The 13,553-nt window shown below is 37.7% G+C and overlaps 1 protein-coding gene across 6 annotated transcripts; it reads right to left on the bottom strand.

Annotated features, from left to right (window-relative positions):
- Window positions 1–202: 202 nt before the first annotated feature.
- Window positions 203–12,957, bottom strand: LOC124381582 (clathrin heavy chain linker domain-containing protein 1-like). 6 transcript variants are annotated; one of them, XR_006924881.1, is made up of 13 exons: window positions 12,612–12,956; window positions 12,067–12,254; window positions 9,690–9,823; window positions 9,416–9,617; window positions 8,022–8,137; window positions 7,828–7,927; window positions 6,245–6,351; window positions 6,004–6,175; window positions 5,689–5,891; window positions 3,803–3,982; window positions 3,316–3,528; window positions 2,732–2,808; window positions 203–941 (listed from the first exon to the last, which is right to left on the bottom strand). XR_006924881.1 is itself a non-coding variant. In XM_046843353.1 (12 exons), exons 1-11 carry the CDS (start codon window positions 12,792–12,794, stop codon window positions 3,332–3,334), a joined length of 1,782 nt encoding a protein of 593 aa, XP_046699309.1. In that variant the 5' UTR covers window positions 12,795–12,957; the 3' UTR covers window positions 203–941; window positions 3,316–3,331. The 6 variants fall into 6 exon arrangements, 3 of the variants coding, with proteins under 3 accessions (XP_046699309.1, XP_046699308.1, XP_046699307.1); XR_006924882.1 differs by lacking the exon at window positions 203–941 and adding an exon at window positions 1,940–1,973 and having other exon boundaries at window positions 2,732–2,805; window positions 12,612–12,957; XR_006924880.1 differs by lacking the exon at window positions 203–941 and adding an exon at window positions 1,940–1,973.
- Between the last annotated feature and the right edge of the window lie 596 nt (window positions 12,958–13,553).

Raw genomic sequence — 13,553 nt, 5'->3', positions numbered from 1 at the left:
GTCAGTGAAATATTAGTGTTAAAATGAAAAAGATATTAAACTATATATCATCAAATAAAATTCAATAAACGAAATTAAAAAGGGAAAAAAAAGCAATAACGCAGTAAAAAAGGAAAAGAATGACCATTATTTTAACATCAAGTTTTTTTATTTTCATTCAAACAAAAACAAAAAACGTAAAAAATTTTTATCTCGTCCTTTTCGAACTACAATATAAAGTAAAATTTTATTGAAGTAACTGTAACATTTACTTGAATAAAACTTTTTGTTTGTTTGTTTTTTTTACACCTGAGATGAAGTCTATCATGCTGAAGACGCCAGCCAATCAGATGCATCCATGAGCATGTGTATGAGGAAGAGGGCAGATAGCGAATTTCTCAGATTGATTCCCTGAGAAACGAAGCTTCGTACGCTTCACCCTGCGCTTGGTACCAGGTAGAGAGACGGCTAGAGGTTTGAAATGGGCAACTTTCACCCAAAATTCTCAAAAATATCCAAAGATTTTGGATTATTTTAGCATTTTTGGGGCTCCATTTCCATCAGGTTCATATTGCTAAAAAAAGTATACAATACACACTATACGTTTCACCACATACTGTTGTGTTTTATTCCTCTAAATGGTTAGGAGTTAATGGTGGACAATGAGACATGGTCTGGCCCCAGTGTGCAGGTGGGGCGTGAACACTGGGAGTGTGTCGAATGCGGATGCGAGGGTTGAGCTGCAGGGAGAAAAACAAGCCGCCTGAGCGAGTCGAGTGAGGTAACGATACGAGTGACGCTGCAGTTCTTCGGCTACACACACACACACACACACACACACACACACACACACACATTCACACACAATAACAATGACCCAGCAGAAGGTTCAGGCTCGGGTCGACTCCGGTTGTTGCAGAAGATCGATAGGAACTGAAACGCCAAAGGCTTCGTCTGCTCCCCTACACACACACACACACACACACACACACACACACACACACACACACACAATTCAAATCAATGGTAATTAAAAATGATTATATTTCTGTAAAATATGATGTAAAATTTTACATAGAATTTTCACAATTTCATTATAAAATTTCCACTTCTCAGTTTCTCCCCTGAAACTTCAGGAATTTCCTCTTTGCAAATTGTGAAATCAGGTCGAATCCAATAAATTCCCATTTCGTATAAAAAAAAAATCCCTTTCCTGCAAGCTGATTGGCTGCCATTAAAAAAAGTGGGGACCTGAAACTGCATCTTTGCACGTGGAAAAAAAACGCCGGGCACGCGCAAATGATTTAATAACGATAACCTTGTAGAACTACATTCAAACGTAGATTATGGAAAGCGATTTATGTTTGAAGGTATTGAAATTATTGAAGCGGAAAAAAAAAAAAAAAGCAAAATATGGAAAGGAAAAACCTGAATAATAAAACAAAATCCAATAAATTAAAAAAAATAATAATAATAATCCATCACCAGCATCACAAATCACGGCACAAACTGTGAAAGCAAGAACTATGACAATCATCATCACCACCATCATCATTATTTTAACAGTTTATAGGACTGTGGTGAGACCTGAGATGTTGTATGGATTAGAGACAGTGGCATTGACTAAAAGACAGGAGGTGGAGCTGGAGGTAGCAGAGCTGAAGATGTTGAGATGTTCGTTGGGAGTGACGACGATGGACAGGATTAGAAATGAGTTTATTAGAGGGACAGCACATGTAGGACGTTTTGGAGACAAGGTGAGGGAGGTGAGATTGAGATGGTTTGGACATGTGCAGAGGAGGGACATGGGGTATATCAGTAGGAGAATGCTAAGGATGGAGACACCAGGAAGGAGAAAAAGAGGAAGACCAAGGAGGAGGTTTATGGATGTGGTGAGGGAAGACATGCAGGTAGTTGGTGTGAAAGAGGCAGATGTAGAAGACAGGGAGGTATGGAGACGGAGGATCTGGTGTGGCGCCCCCTAATGGGAGCAGCTGAAAGAAGAAGAAGAACATCATCATAATTTTAACATCATCATCATCACCATCATCATTATTTTAACATCACCATCATCATCATCATCATCATCATCATTATTTTAACATCACCATCATCATCATCATCATCATCATCATCATTTTAACATCATCATCATCATTTTAACATCACCATCATCATCATCATCCATCATCATCATTATTTTAACATCATCATCATCATCATCATCATTTTAACATCACCATCATCATCATCATCATCATCATCATCATTATTTTAACATCACCATCATCATCATCATCATTTTAACATCATCATCATCATTTTAACATCACCATCATCATCATCATTATTTTAACATCACCATCATCATCATCATCATCATCATCATTATTTTAACATCATCATCATCATCATCATTTTAACATCACATCACCATCATCATCGTCATCATAACATCATCATCATCATTTTAACATCACCATCATCACCATCATCATCATCATCATCATCATCATCATCATCATTTTAACACCATCATCATTATTATTTTATCATCATCATCATCATCATCATTATTATAATATCATCTTCATCATCACCATCATCTTGAGATGATTCCCAAGTTTTATTTTTTGTGCTGTGTGTTTAGAGATGATGACTAGGCTCAGTGTGTGTGTGTGTGTGTGTGTGTGTGTGGGTGTGGGTGTTTGTGGACTGAGGAGGAGTCGCTTGCTTTCATGTGCCTTGTTACCATAGTGGCGGAGCAACGTGACAAAGAGCTCAGTGTGCAGTGGAGGAGATCACAAAGCTGCCCTTTTCTCTCGCCTGCTGGGAAGAAAAAGCATCCACGGTGACAGCGACACCCCCCCAACACACACACACACACACACACACACACACACACACACACACACACACACACACACTTTTAAAAATCTCATTATCATTCTCACTGACGTGGTTTTTTTGGTATTGACTGCATCCTAAAAAGTGCTGATGCATTAGTGATGAGTCGTTCATGAACGATTCTTTCTTCTGAGTCACATCGGAGAACGAATCGTTCATGAACAAAACGTCACTCGTTCTTTATCATAATTTGTCCTTAGCTGTGTCGTCATATTTTCAGAATTGGAACTCAAAGTTGGTGTATGTAGACGTGTTGTTGGATCTGCTTATTGAAAATGTATCATTTTTAATTATTTCTGATCAAACAGACAAAAAAAAAAGATTGGTTCATTTTGATGATTGAGATCCAAAGAAACGAGTCTGATCTTCCCATCACCATGAAGTACTGAACAGGAACCGAGTTTCCCTGAAATCTTGTGTTTGACTCACCGGCGCCACCTGGTGGCTACATAAAGACGTGCTGCATGAGCTGGGCACTGTCGTGGCCTGGAGAGAGGAGCATGGCGCCGTCGTGGAGCAGCAGCGTGGACATGATCTCCTGTGCCAGGTCCACACGCCCGGTCTGCTCACAGCGACCGGCGATTTCGCTCCAGCCCTCGGCACTGCACATCTCGTCGTCCAGGATGGTGTTCTGGAACGCACCTGAGTGAAGAACGTTGAAGAACCAGTGCTATGAAACGTTATGATGACCAGTGAGACACCTCACCAAGATGCCCAACTTATCCCCCGGTCCAAGGAATGAAACGGAGACTACGACGATGGCACTTTGTGCTGTGTTTCCCCGCCATGTCCATTAGTTTTAGGAACAAAAAGATCACGTGAAAGGGTGCTGATAATTCTGACAGCGATGATAAATGACATCCACATACTCCATATGTGTGTGTGTGTGTGTGTGTGTGTGTGTGTGTGTTCAAACCTTGTCCACTTGCTTGAATCTGCTCCAGCAACTGGAACCCCAGATCCTCCAGCTCAGAGTCGAGAAGATAATGAAGGATAAACCCGACAGACATGAGCGCAGGAACGCTGTTGCAAGGCCGAGTGAGGTCCTGCAGCAGCGCCACACTGGGAAGCTCCTTCAGCACAAATACCACGTCATCTGTAAAAAAAAAAAAAAAAAAAGTGTTTGGAATAGAGCTGTGCATCGGCAAGAATCTGTCGATACGATATGTATCGCGATACAGATGTTTGCGATATGATACATTGCGATACTGAAAGCATCGGATATCATTTTTATTAAAGTGGCATTTTTTTCTCCCTTTTATTTTCTCTTCTCTTTACCGTTCAGTTTTTTACAAATAATTTTTTATACATATGCACGTTAGGTTATTAACGATTTAACATGAAGTGGGATTGACGATGATGATGATGATGATGATAATTGTATTATAGGCGAGTAGTAGAAGCATGATCTGAGCGCTAACTACTGTTTTACCTCTAAAAGCTACAATCACAGACCGGCAAAGAAAAATAAAGAGTACAAGACCATTTTTTTAAATTAAAAACAACAATAAATAAATGTAAAACAGCTGAAATCGAAACCTTCGTTCACACGTTCATTCACGACGTGATTTCTTTACAAACAAATAAAATAAACTCCACCGGAAAATCATTTGTAATCGCTAAACATTTGTTTTTTTACCGATGAGTCTCAAATCGGCGCCGGAATCCGCCGCGACGCGCACGTCCGGCGATTAAAACCGTCCGTGTGGAAACACGGTGAAAGTTCTGTTTGATTATTTACGTGATTTAAAATTTGCATAAAGCTTCCAGATTTTTCTGTGTTGATTAAACGTTTCTATTTTGAACAGATAAAAATGTGTGATGAAGTTGTGATTAATCACAAGTTACCTCGTGACAATCATGCGATTAATCGTGATTAAATATTTGAATCGCTTGACAGTCCGGATATACTTAAGTTATATATTTATATATTATAATTATATACTTAAACAATATTTTTAGACTTTAGTTATACTTTATAGTTTTAATAGTCTTATATATTAATTTTTTTCATTTTTTTATTTTTATTCTATTTACATGTTGGACAGTCGTAAAAAGCATTTCTCTGCGTCATACTCTAAACTCGAGCAAACGAAAACGGCCACTAGTTGGCGCACAAAGCGCTGTTCTTTGAACTACAGGTAGTCGTCGACTTACGACCACGATTGGGACCGACAGACCGGTCATAACACGATTTGGTCGTAAGTAGAGTAGGCTATATGTACAGTATTGTGAAATGATGCCGGAAGCTGGTAAAAAAATAACGTACGCCGCGGCTAGCGATTGTGGTCGTAAGTCGGCGACTACCTGTACAAATGAAGCTTTGTCTGGTTGTAAATGCAACCACGAACAGCACGTGTTATTCCTGATCTTTTTAATAAAATTGTAACATATAAGCTCCTAAAAAAAAAACGGACGTGAACGAAACATATTGGCGTTGGTGCGAGTCACGGTTTAAGTCCGGAGATAAAAAGACTGCGATCAATCCGGCGGTCAGGATTTAACCTCAAAATGAAAAACAACTGGCATAAATCTTGTATGATTAAAAAATATATATAACGATACTGCGTTTATTTTGAGAAGTATCGGTGAACAAAATATCGCAATCCTGGTGTGTATCGATATTTTCTTACACCCCTCGTATGGAGGGAGTCTCCAGTAAAAACACTTTGTGAGATATAAAGATATAAGTCTAGACGTTTTCTACGAGGGCTGCCGAGACTTCTTCTGAGGTGATGCATCACAGGAGGATATGAGGAGCGTGTGTGTTGTGTGTTGTGAGTGACCGATGGTGTTCCTCACCGATTGTGAATTCTTTGTGGTTGTAAATGAATTGTAAAGCGCCGCCGGTGAGGCCTCGTCTGCACATGCTCAGTGCGGCTTTCCTGAGCACGCCGCAGGCCGTGTAAACGATCTGCGCCAGGGCCAGGCAGGTGTCCACGGTGCGTAGGTGACCGGTCGCGTAGCTGCAGATCAGATCACCTAATTCCTCACTGAACGTCAATCTACAGGTGGAACACACGAAAAAAAAAAACAAAACGATATTTTATAGAAAATTCCGTCCATCCGAATAAATTTTTCACCCGTTCTCCATCTCCAATAATTAGCGATTTTCACCTGTGCTGAGAGACTCCGAACATCACCAACTCGACGTGGCCGTGCCGCAGGGCAAAACGGACCCCCTCCTTAGACATCTTCTCCGGGAGCGGTTTTCCAGCTGGTGCTGAGTTCATCAAAGACCGAAAGAAGAGCAGCAGAGGAGGAACGGCCCCCTTGTGGACTGTGATATCTACAAAAGAAGAAAACGGGTGTCAAAAAACTGCAACCGGCGCGAACGTCGTGGTGGAACGTACCGTACTTTTGAATTTCTCCATGACCCCGATGTTCCTCAGCACTCCGTAAGGGGAAATGGAGGCCTGGAAAGCCGCCGTCTCGTAGTCGGCCGCTTCGAACAGCTCTATAAATCTGCAGAGGTGGAAATGCAGATGGAATCAACAAAGCTGAGGACGTGACGGTCAAAGTATTGCAAGGTGGTGATTTTTTCGTCTGGATTCAAATAAATACAAAACGAGGGAATAAAGACAATCCGGAATACATTTGAAGACGGCGGTTTGGTCTGAAAAACCTTCCGCGTTTACAAGTTTGTTTTCTGCGCGTTAGCAAAACGTAAGACGCTTCGACCCGCGAGTCGTTTCCACGTGACGTTGATTTACTTTACGGCTTTCCGGAATGTTGCGGTGACGATGTTTTCGCAGTCCATTTAAAAATAAATAAATAAATAAATAAATAAATTTTAAATTGATCCACTTTGGAAAGACGTATTAGTGTGAACATTGCTATGGTATATAATTGAATTTAATGAACCAGTCAATGGGAGAAATAATGCACAATTGTTGTGGTGAACCGGAATTTACAGGAATTTACTGGAATGTTTTTTTTTCCCAAAATGGTGCTTCCGAAATCTGTTCCGATTCGAAGTTTTAGTGCAACGTAAGAAAAAAAAAAGGACAAATCTAACATTGCGAGATTGAAGTCGTAGCAAAATGAGAATAAAGTCGAAATATTTGAACCACCGGCTGCACCGGTGTTTAACTCCGACAGGGTCGATTTCATTCATCATCATCCTCTCTTAAGAAACATCTCCTCTTTGAATAGCACACAGATGTTACCATTGATACGGCGAAATGTATCTCGGAATTCTGTGATTTGTTTTCAAAACATTCCCGCTTCAATCTCGAATCTGTGCGACTTTATTCTTCAAATGTTTCAACTTTATTGTCAAAACATTTCGACTTTCTTTTCGTAATTACGACTCGATTCTCAAAAGTTTGACATTTTTTTGGACCATTTGGTCTCAAATCTACTTTTTAGTGCTGCGTCCAAAAAAATGTCAAACTTTCAAGTCGTAATTACGAGAATAAAGTTGAAATATTTTGAGAATAAAGTTGAAATATCTGAAGAATAAAGTCGCACAGATTCAAGATCTACTACTCTACACGAGACTTTATTCTTCAAATATTTCAACTTTATTGTCAAAACATTTCGACTTTCTTCTTGTAATTACGACTTGATCTTCAAAAATTTGACATTTCTTTGGACGCAGCACTAAAAAGTAGATTCGAGACCAAACGATCCAGAAATATACGGACTACGTTATAAAAACTCCAAGTCATGTGACTCGTCCTCATCGCTGGTTATCGCAATTGTTGCTGGGGGGGGTGATTACTTTTTCACACAAGGCTAGGCAGGACATCTTTTTTCCCCTTAATAGATGAAATCATTTATTATCATTATTTACTAAATACTTTTTCACAGCACCGTAAATGCTGTTACTTGAGGGTCAGAGCTTTTCTGTAAAAACGAATCCAAAGAAATCGCTATTTGATGAACAAATTAATTAAAAACACGTCTCTGTTTTAGAAAAGTAACTCTCTTGGAAACCTTTCAACGTAAAACGCCAGACGTGTCGATTCCTTGATCTTCCCCGGATCGTCCGGTTCTAGAGCGCTGGTCTGGAAGCCCGTTTGGTCGTTTTCAAGTTCTGGAACAAAGAACACAGGGAAAACGAGACCAATGCACATCGATGTTACTAAAAGTATGTTCGAAGCTCCAAACATGGAAGAACTTGTGGTCACCTCTCATTCTTGAAACATGCTTTAATTCAGAGGACAGGAGCTTGGGTAGAGTAGTGCGTCGTCCTGAATTTTCCCAGCGTCCGAGAGCTTCCTTGAGGTATGTCAGCTGTTTATTCCTGAAGACCAGATCGGCTACTTGTGATTACTACATACGTTTTAAACAGCTGCATTATGAAAACCATCACGCTATACTTCATACACACTATATGGACAAAAGTACTGAGAGACCTGATTCATATATGGATCTTCTTGATTTGTATACAACATCTTCAGAAGATGTTCTCTTCAATAAGAGAGGAGATTAATATACCAGCAAATGACATTAGACAAATGAGGACTAAATGTGGAATGTTACTTTCAAAAATCATGTACTAAACAAAGATTGGATCGTTTTTTAGTAACTCAAATCTCTGAATCTCGTTCGTCAATATAAACAAATCTTTTTGGAGTCATTTGGTTCATTTGGTTCCTTTGATCAAAAATGTTTCAATAAGCAGAAGCCCCCCCCCAACACATTTACATACACCGACTTTGACTTTAGTTATAATAATACAAAATATGACGATGCAGCTGAGGACAAATTATGATAAACAGAACGAGTTGCTCGCTACCGATGAGCCGTTTTGAACGAGTCTTTAATGTCTCTAATTTCATTCATTTTCTACTGGATACGAAAGAGCAAAGCATCACAGACTCTCCATAGGTTATGTACAGAAAGCAGAACTGAGTCGTTTACATCTCGACATTTTCAGTCCGAGTCGTTCGTTCTTTTTACACATGACTCCCAATAGACACTATGCAGTGCATTACACAGGAAGCAGAATTGAGTCGTTCATCTCTGGACTCTTATAGTCCGAGTCGTTCGTTCTTTCATCACGTGTTTCCTATAGATGCTACGAAATTGTGTGATTAGCTGTGATTAAAGGATTAAAACAACAAAAGGAACTAAACGACAAAAAATAAATAAAAGATTCGTTCATTTTGATAAACGAGATTCAAAGAACCGAGTCACTAAAACGAGTGATCTTCCAATCACTATATCTCACCTCTTATATCTTCTGGTTTCTGTCGTTAGTTCTTTTTGGCACGTGACTCCCATAGTTATTGTAACAATCACGTGATAAAAGAACGAACGACTGGGACCAGAGGACTCATGAGACAAACTACTCGATTCAGTTTCCAGTAGAAAATGAACGAATCTCTTTTCGAGACGACTCGTTCTTCTGAGTTCATGAACGACCCATGTGCAGGGGTCCTCAGGGGAACTTTTGTCCATATAGATTCATCATGAAAAATGATGTGCTTAAGTTTTAGTTTTTGTGTATATACTGATATTGTAGGATCTTTGGAAAGTTGGCAGACTGAACAACCATTGTGTTCAGTGACGTTCTCACCAGAGAAGCAGTTTGTCGTTTTCTGCAGAAAGTTCATCTCTTTGGCTCAATATGATTTTCATTTTCCAGTCCAGATCGAGTTTGACCCTCACTGGAACATACTCGCTTGTTTTCTTTATCAAAAGTTTGTTTCGCTTTTGCTCCAAAGACTCCAGATGTTTATCCAGGCATTCCAGGTTTAACGACTCACTTAGTGTAAGACCTGCGGATGGAGAAACATCAGGAACTGGAACTAAAGAGACACATTAAAGAACATGGATTTCAGGTGAAGTACCTGGTGTCTGACCAATGTGAACTGTGACCTCTGATGTTTCCACTTGCTGCGAATCTTCTTGTTTATTTTGGCCTCCCCGAAGCCTTGTTATGTCTGTTTTCAAGTCAGCTGTGTTTCGCCGGATGGTTGCAATCCTGAAAAAAGGAAAATCGAGAATTGTTTTAGATGTTTGGTGTTTTTTTGGGCCAATCCAGTCTACTACTGACCACTCTGTCCTTCTAATGAACTTTCTCCTCAAAGAAACCCAACCCAAAGGAAATCCAGGTGGCATCTGAAGAACGTCTGTGCTTTGAACATTTTTACCAATCCTGTTCATTTCCATTAAATTATATCCAAACCAGTTCACTTTCACAGAAATTCTAACCAATCCTGTTCACTTAAACAAATTCTAAACAATCCTGTTCACTCAAACAAATTCTAACCAATCATGTTCACTCAAACAAATTCTAACCAATCCTGTTCACTTAAACAAATTCTAAACAATCCTGTTCACTCAAACAAATTCTAACCAATCATGTTCACTTAAACACATTCTAACCAATTATCTTCACTTAAACAAATTCTAACCAATCCTGTTCACTCCTAAACAAATTCTAAGCAAACCTGTTCACTCCTAAACAAATTCTAACCAATCATGTTTGCTTAAACAAATTCTAACCAATCCTGTTCACTTAAACAAATTCTAACCAATCCTGTTCACTCATAAACAAATTCTAACCAATCCTGTTCACTCAAACAAATTCTAACCAATCCTGTTCACTCATAAACAAATTCTAACCAATCCTGTTCATTTAAACAAATTCTAACCAATCCTGTTCACTCATAAACAAATTCTAACCAATCCTGTTCACTTAAACAAATTCTAACCAATCCTGTTCACTTAAACAAATTCTAACCAATCCTGTTCACTTAAACAAATTCTAACCAATCATGTTCACTTAAACACATTCTAACCAATTATCTTCACTTAAACAAATTCTAACCAATCCTGTTCACTCCTAAACAAATTCTAACCAATCCCATTCTCTTAAACAAATTCTAACCAATCCTGTTCACTCCTAAACAAATTCTAACCAATCCCATTCTCTTAAACAAATTCTAACCAATCATGTTCACTCCTAAACAAATTCTAAGCAAACCTGTTCACTCCTAAACAAATTCTAACCAATCCTGTTCACTTAAACAAATTCTAACCAATCCTGTTCACTCAAACAAATTCTAACCAATCCTGTTCACTCATAAACAAATTCTAACCAATCCTGTTCACTTAAACAAATTCTAACCAATCCTGTTCACTCATAAACAAATTCTAACCAATCCTGTTCACTCAAACAAATTCTAACCAATCCTGTTCACTTAAACAAATTCTAACCAATCCTGTTCACTTAAACAAATTCTAACCAATCCTGTTCACTCATAAACAAATTCTAACCAATCCTGTTCACTTAAACAAATTCTAACCAATCCTGTTCACTCATAAACAAATTCTAACCAATCCTGTTCACTTAAACAAATTCTAACCAATCCTGTTCACTCATAAACAAATTCTAACCAATCCTGTTCACTTAAACAAATTCTAACCAATCCTGTTCACTCATAAACAAATTCTAACCAATCCTGTTCACTCATAAACAAATTCTAACCAATCCTGTTCACTCATAAACAAATTCTAACCAATCCTGTTCACTTAAACAAATTCTAACCAATCCTGTTCACTTAAACAAATTCTAACCAATCCTGTTCACTCATAAACAAATTCTAACCAATCCTGTTCACTTAAACAAATTCTAACCAATCCTGTTCACTCAAACAAATTCCCAGCTCTTCAGTTAATCTCTGAAACACATCTAAACGATTCCACCAGGATTTTTGACCTATTGTGTCCTCCTGATGCAAATATGACTAATCCCACCTACTACTGAAGAGGATTCTTTTATGCTTCCACCTACACTTTATGCAATTTCGACCAATCGAATCACTGGTAACACTACAATGCCAAATGCGCTGTTGTCACGTGTCATCACAAGTCAAAAGTATGAACAATCCTATAGACACAAGCAACTAAAGAAAATAGTTTAGAGTTAAGCTGTAAGTCATTCATTCATTATTTAGTTTAATTCACTAAAACGAAGCAGTTCATAAGAGTCGTTTGTTCGATCTGTTATTTAATAGAAAGACGAGATTTCTTTACAGGTATTATTTACAGATATATGTTTTTTTATATCGTCACATTAAAGTGCTGCTGCTGTAAATCGAGGAAACTGATTACATTTTTATTAAATACATTGGGATACCAGTGCTGGGGTGCCAATTCTTTTTCGCTTTTTTAAAATCTCTGGTTTCAATTAAGATCCATAAAGAATGAAAATGTTTTAACTTCTCCTGCAGCTGAGCAGCTCTTCTCTGGTAGTACATTATGGAGGTGGGTTGAGTGAGCTGGGTCTTCATTTTTCCATGAGCAAGCTGAGCCTGATGCTGATTGTTCTTCAGCGAGGTAATGAAGTCATCGTATTCTTTCTTGATGGCCGTGAGAATCGGTTTGTACGCCGTACTGTAGTCGATTATCTAACAAGGGGACATGAAGACGGTTGTGAAAGAGAAAGAGAAAGAGAAAATAGAAAAAAAGACTTTTCTGGTAAAAGAACAATGGGGTTGGAAATCATTTTATAGACAGACAAAGAGACAGACAGACAGACAGACAGACAGGCAGACAGATAGACAGACAGACAGACAGACAGACAGACAGACAGACAGATAGATAGATAGATAGATAGATAGATAGATAGATAGATGGTCAAAGATGCATTCATAGAATGCAATAGGATGCAATTGTTGAATGAGAAAAAATGCAAAGAAAAAATACACTGGTTTTATTATAATACTGATATAATTTAATAATAAATATGAATATAATGAATGTACCTTGTGGAAAGCTGTGCTGTAAATGGTGTATCTTTGCTCATCAGGTCCCTCATTAAGACAGGACAACTGCACCTTCTCACTTTCTATAAATTCTTTCAGTGATTTCATAAAACTCTTGTCTTTAGCACTTTCAAACATGGTGTTCCCTTTAAACGCCATCAAATCTTTCGGTTTCTTTCTCATTCCTAATTATTCTGTTAAACTTGCTTATATACATATACACATATTGTCGACACAAAATCGACCTTTCTTCCTTAACGGCGTCTAAAGGCATGTTTGGTTGCCATGGAAACAAACGTGCGCGCTGACGTCTGCTCATACTGACTCTGGAGTCGACTTTGATTCTGCTTCGACTCTTGAGTCGACTCTACATATAATAATATTCATTTTTATAAATAGAGTCGACTCCGATTCTGCTCCGACTCTTGAGTCGACTCTACATATAATAATAATAATACAAATACAAATAATAATAATAATAATAATAATAATAATAATAATAATAATAATAATAAATAGAGTCGACTCCGATTCCGTATTATAAAATATATATATATACAAAATACATCGATTTGTCCTGTTTTGTCAGAACTAATCCTATGAATCATAAGTATTATCAATTTTAATTTTATTGTTCTTTTTGTTTGACTTAATATTACAATAAAAATTCCCAGAGTAAATTAATTGCATTAATAATGCTTAATAATAATAATAATAATAATAATAATAATAATAATTATTATTATTATTATTATTATTATTATTATGTACGACCATGAATCGATTCCTTCGATGGCTAATTCAAATCTTTTTCACTTCCTACACAATAAAACAGTATTTAGTAGTTATTAGAAATAAAGCAATATTGCAAATGATGTATAAATTAAATATTTGTATATTTCTTTCGATACAAAATATGTTATTTCTAATGATGCATTTTTT

The sequence above is a fragment of the Silurus meridionalis genome, chromosome 28 (assembly GCF_014805685.1).
Source record: "Silurus meridionalis isolate SWU-2019-XX chromosome 28, ASM1480568v1, whole genome shotgun sequence".
Lineage (NCBI taxonomy): Eukaryota > Metazoa > Chordata > Actinopteri > Siluriformes > Siluridae > Silurus > Silurus meridionalis.
The sequence above is the reverse complement of the archived record's forward strand: the minus strand, read 5'-3'. Positions and strand labels throughout refer to the sequence as shown.

What these genes read in the sequence shown, in the direction of transcription:
- LOC124381582 (XM_046843353.1), bottom strand. Translation starts at nt 12,794, where the DNA reads ATGAGAAAGAAACCGAAAGATTTGATGGCGTTTAAAGGGAACACCATG. An exon ending in CTGGCGTTTTACGTTGAAAG is followed by an intron (nt 6,352 to 7,827) that starts GTTTCCAAGAGA and finishes CCACCTCTGCAG; the next exon opens with ATTTATAGAGCTGTTCGAAG. An exon ending in GGTCATGGAGAAATTCAAAA is followed by an intron (nt 6,176 to 6,244) that starts GTACGGTACGTT and finishes CTTCTTTTGTAG; the next exon opens with ATATCACAGTCCACAAGGGG.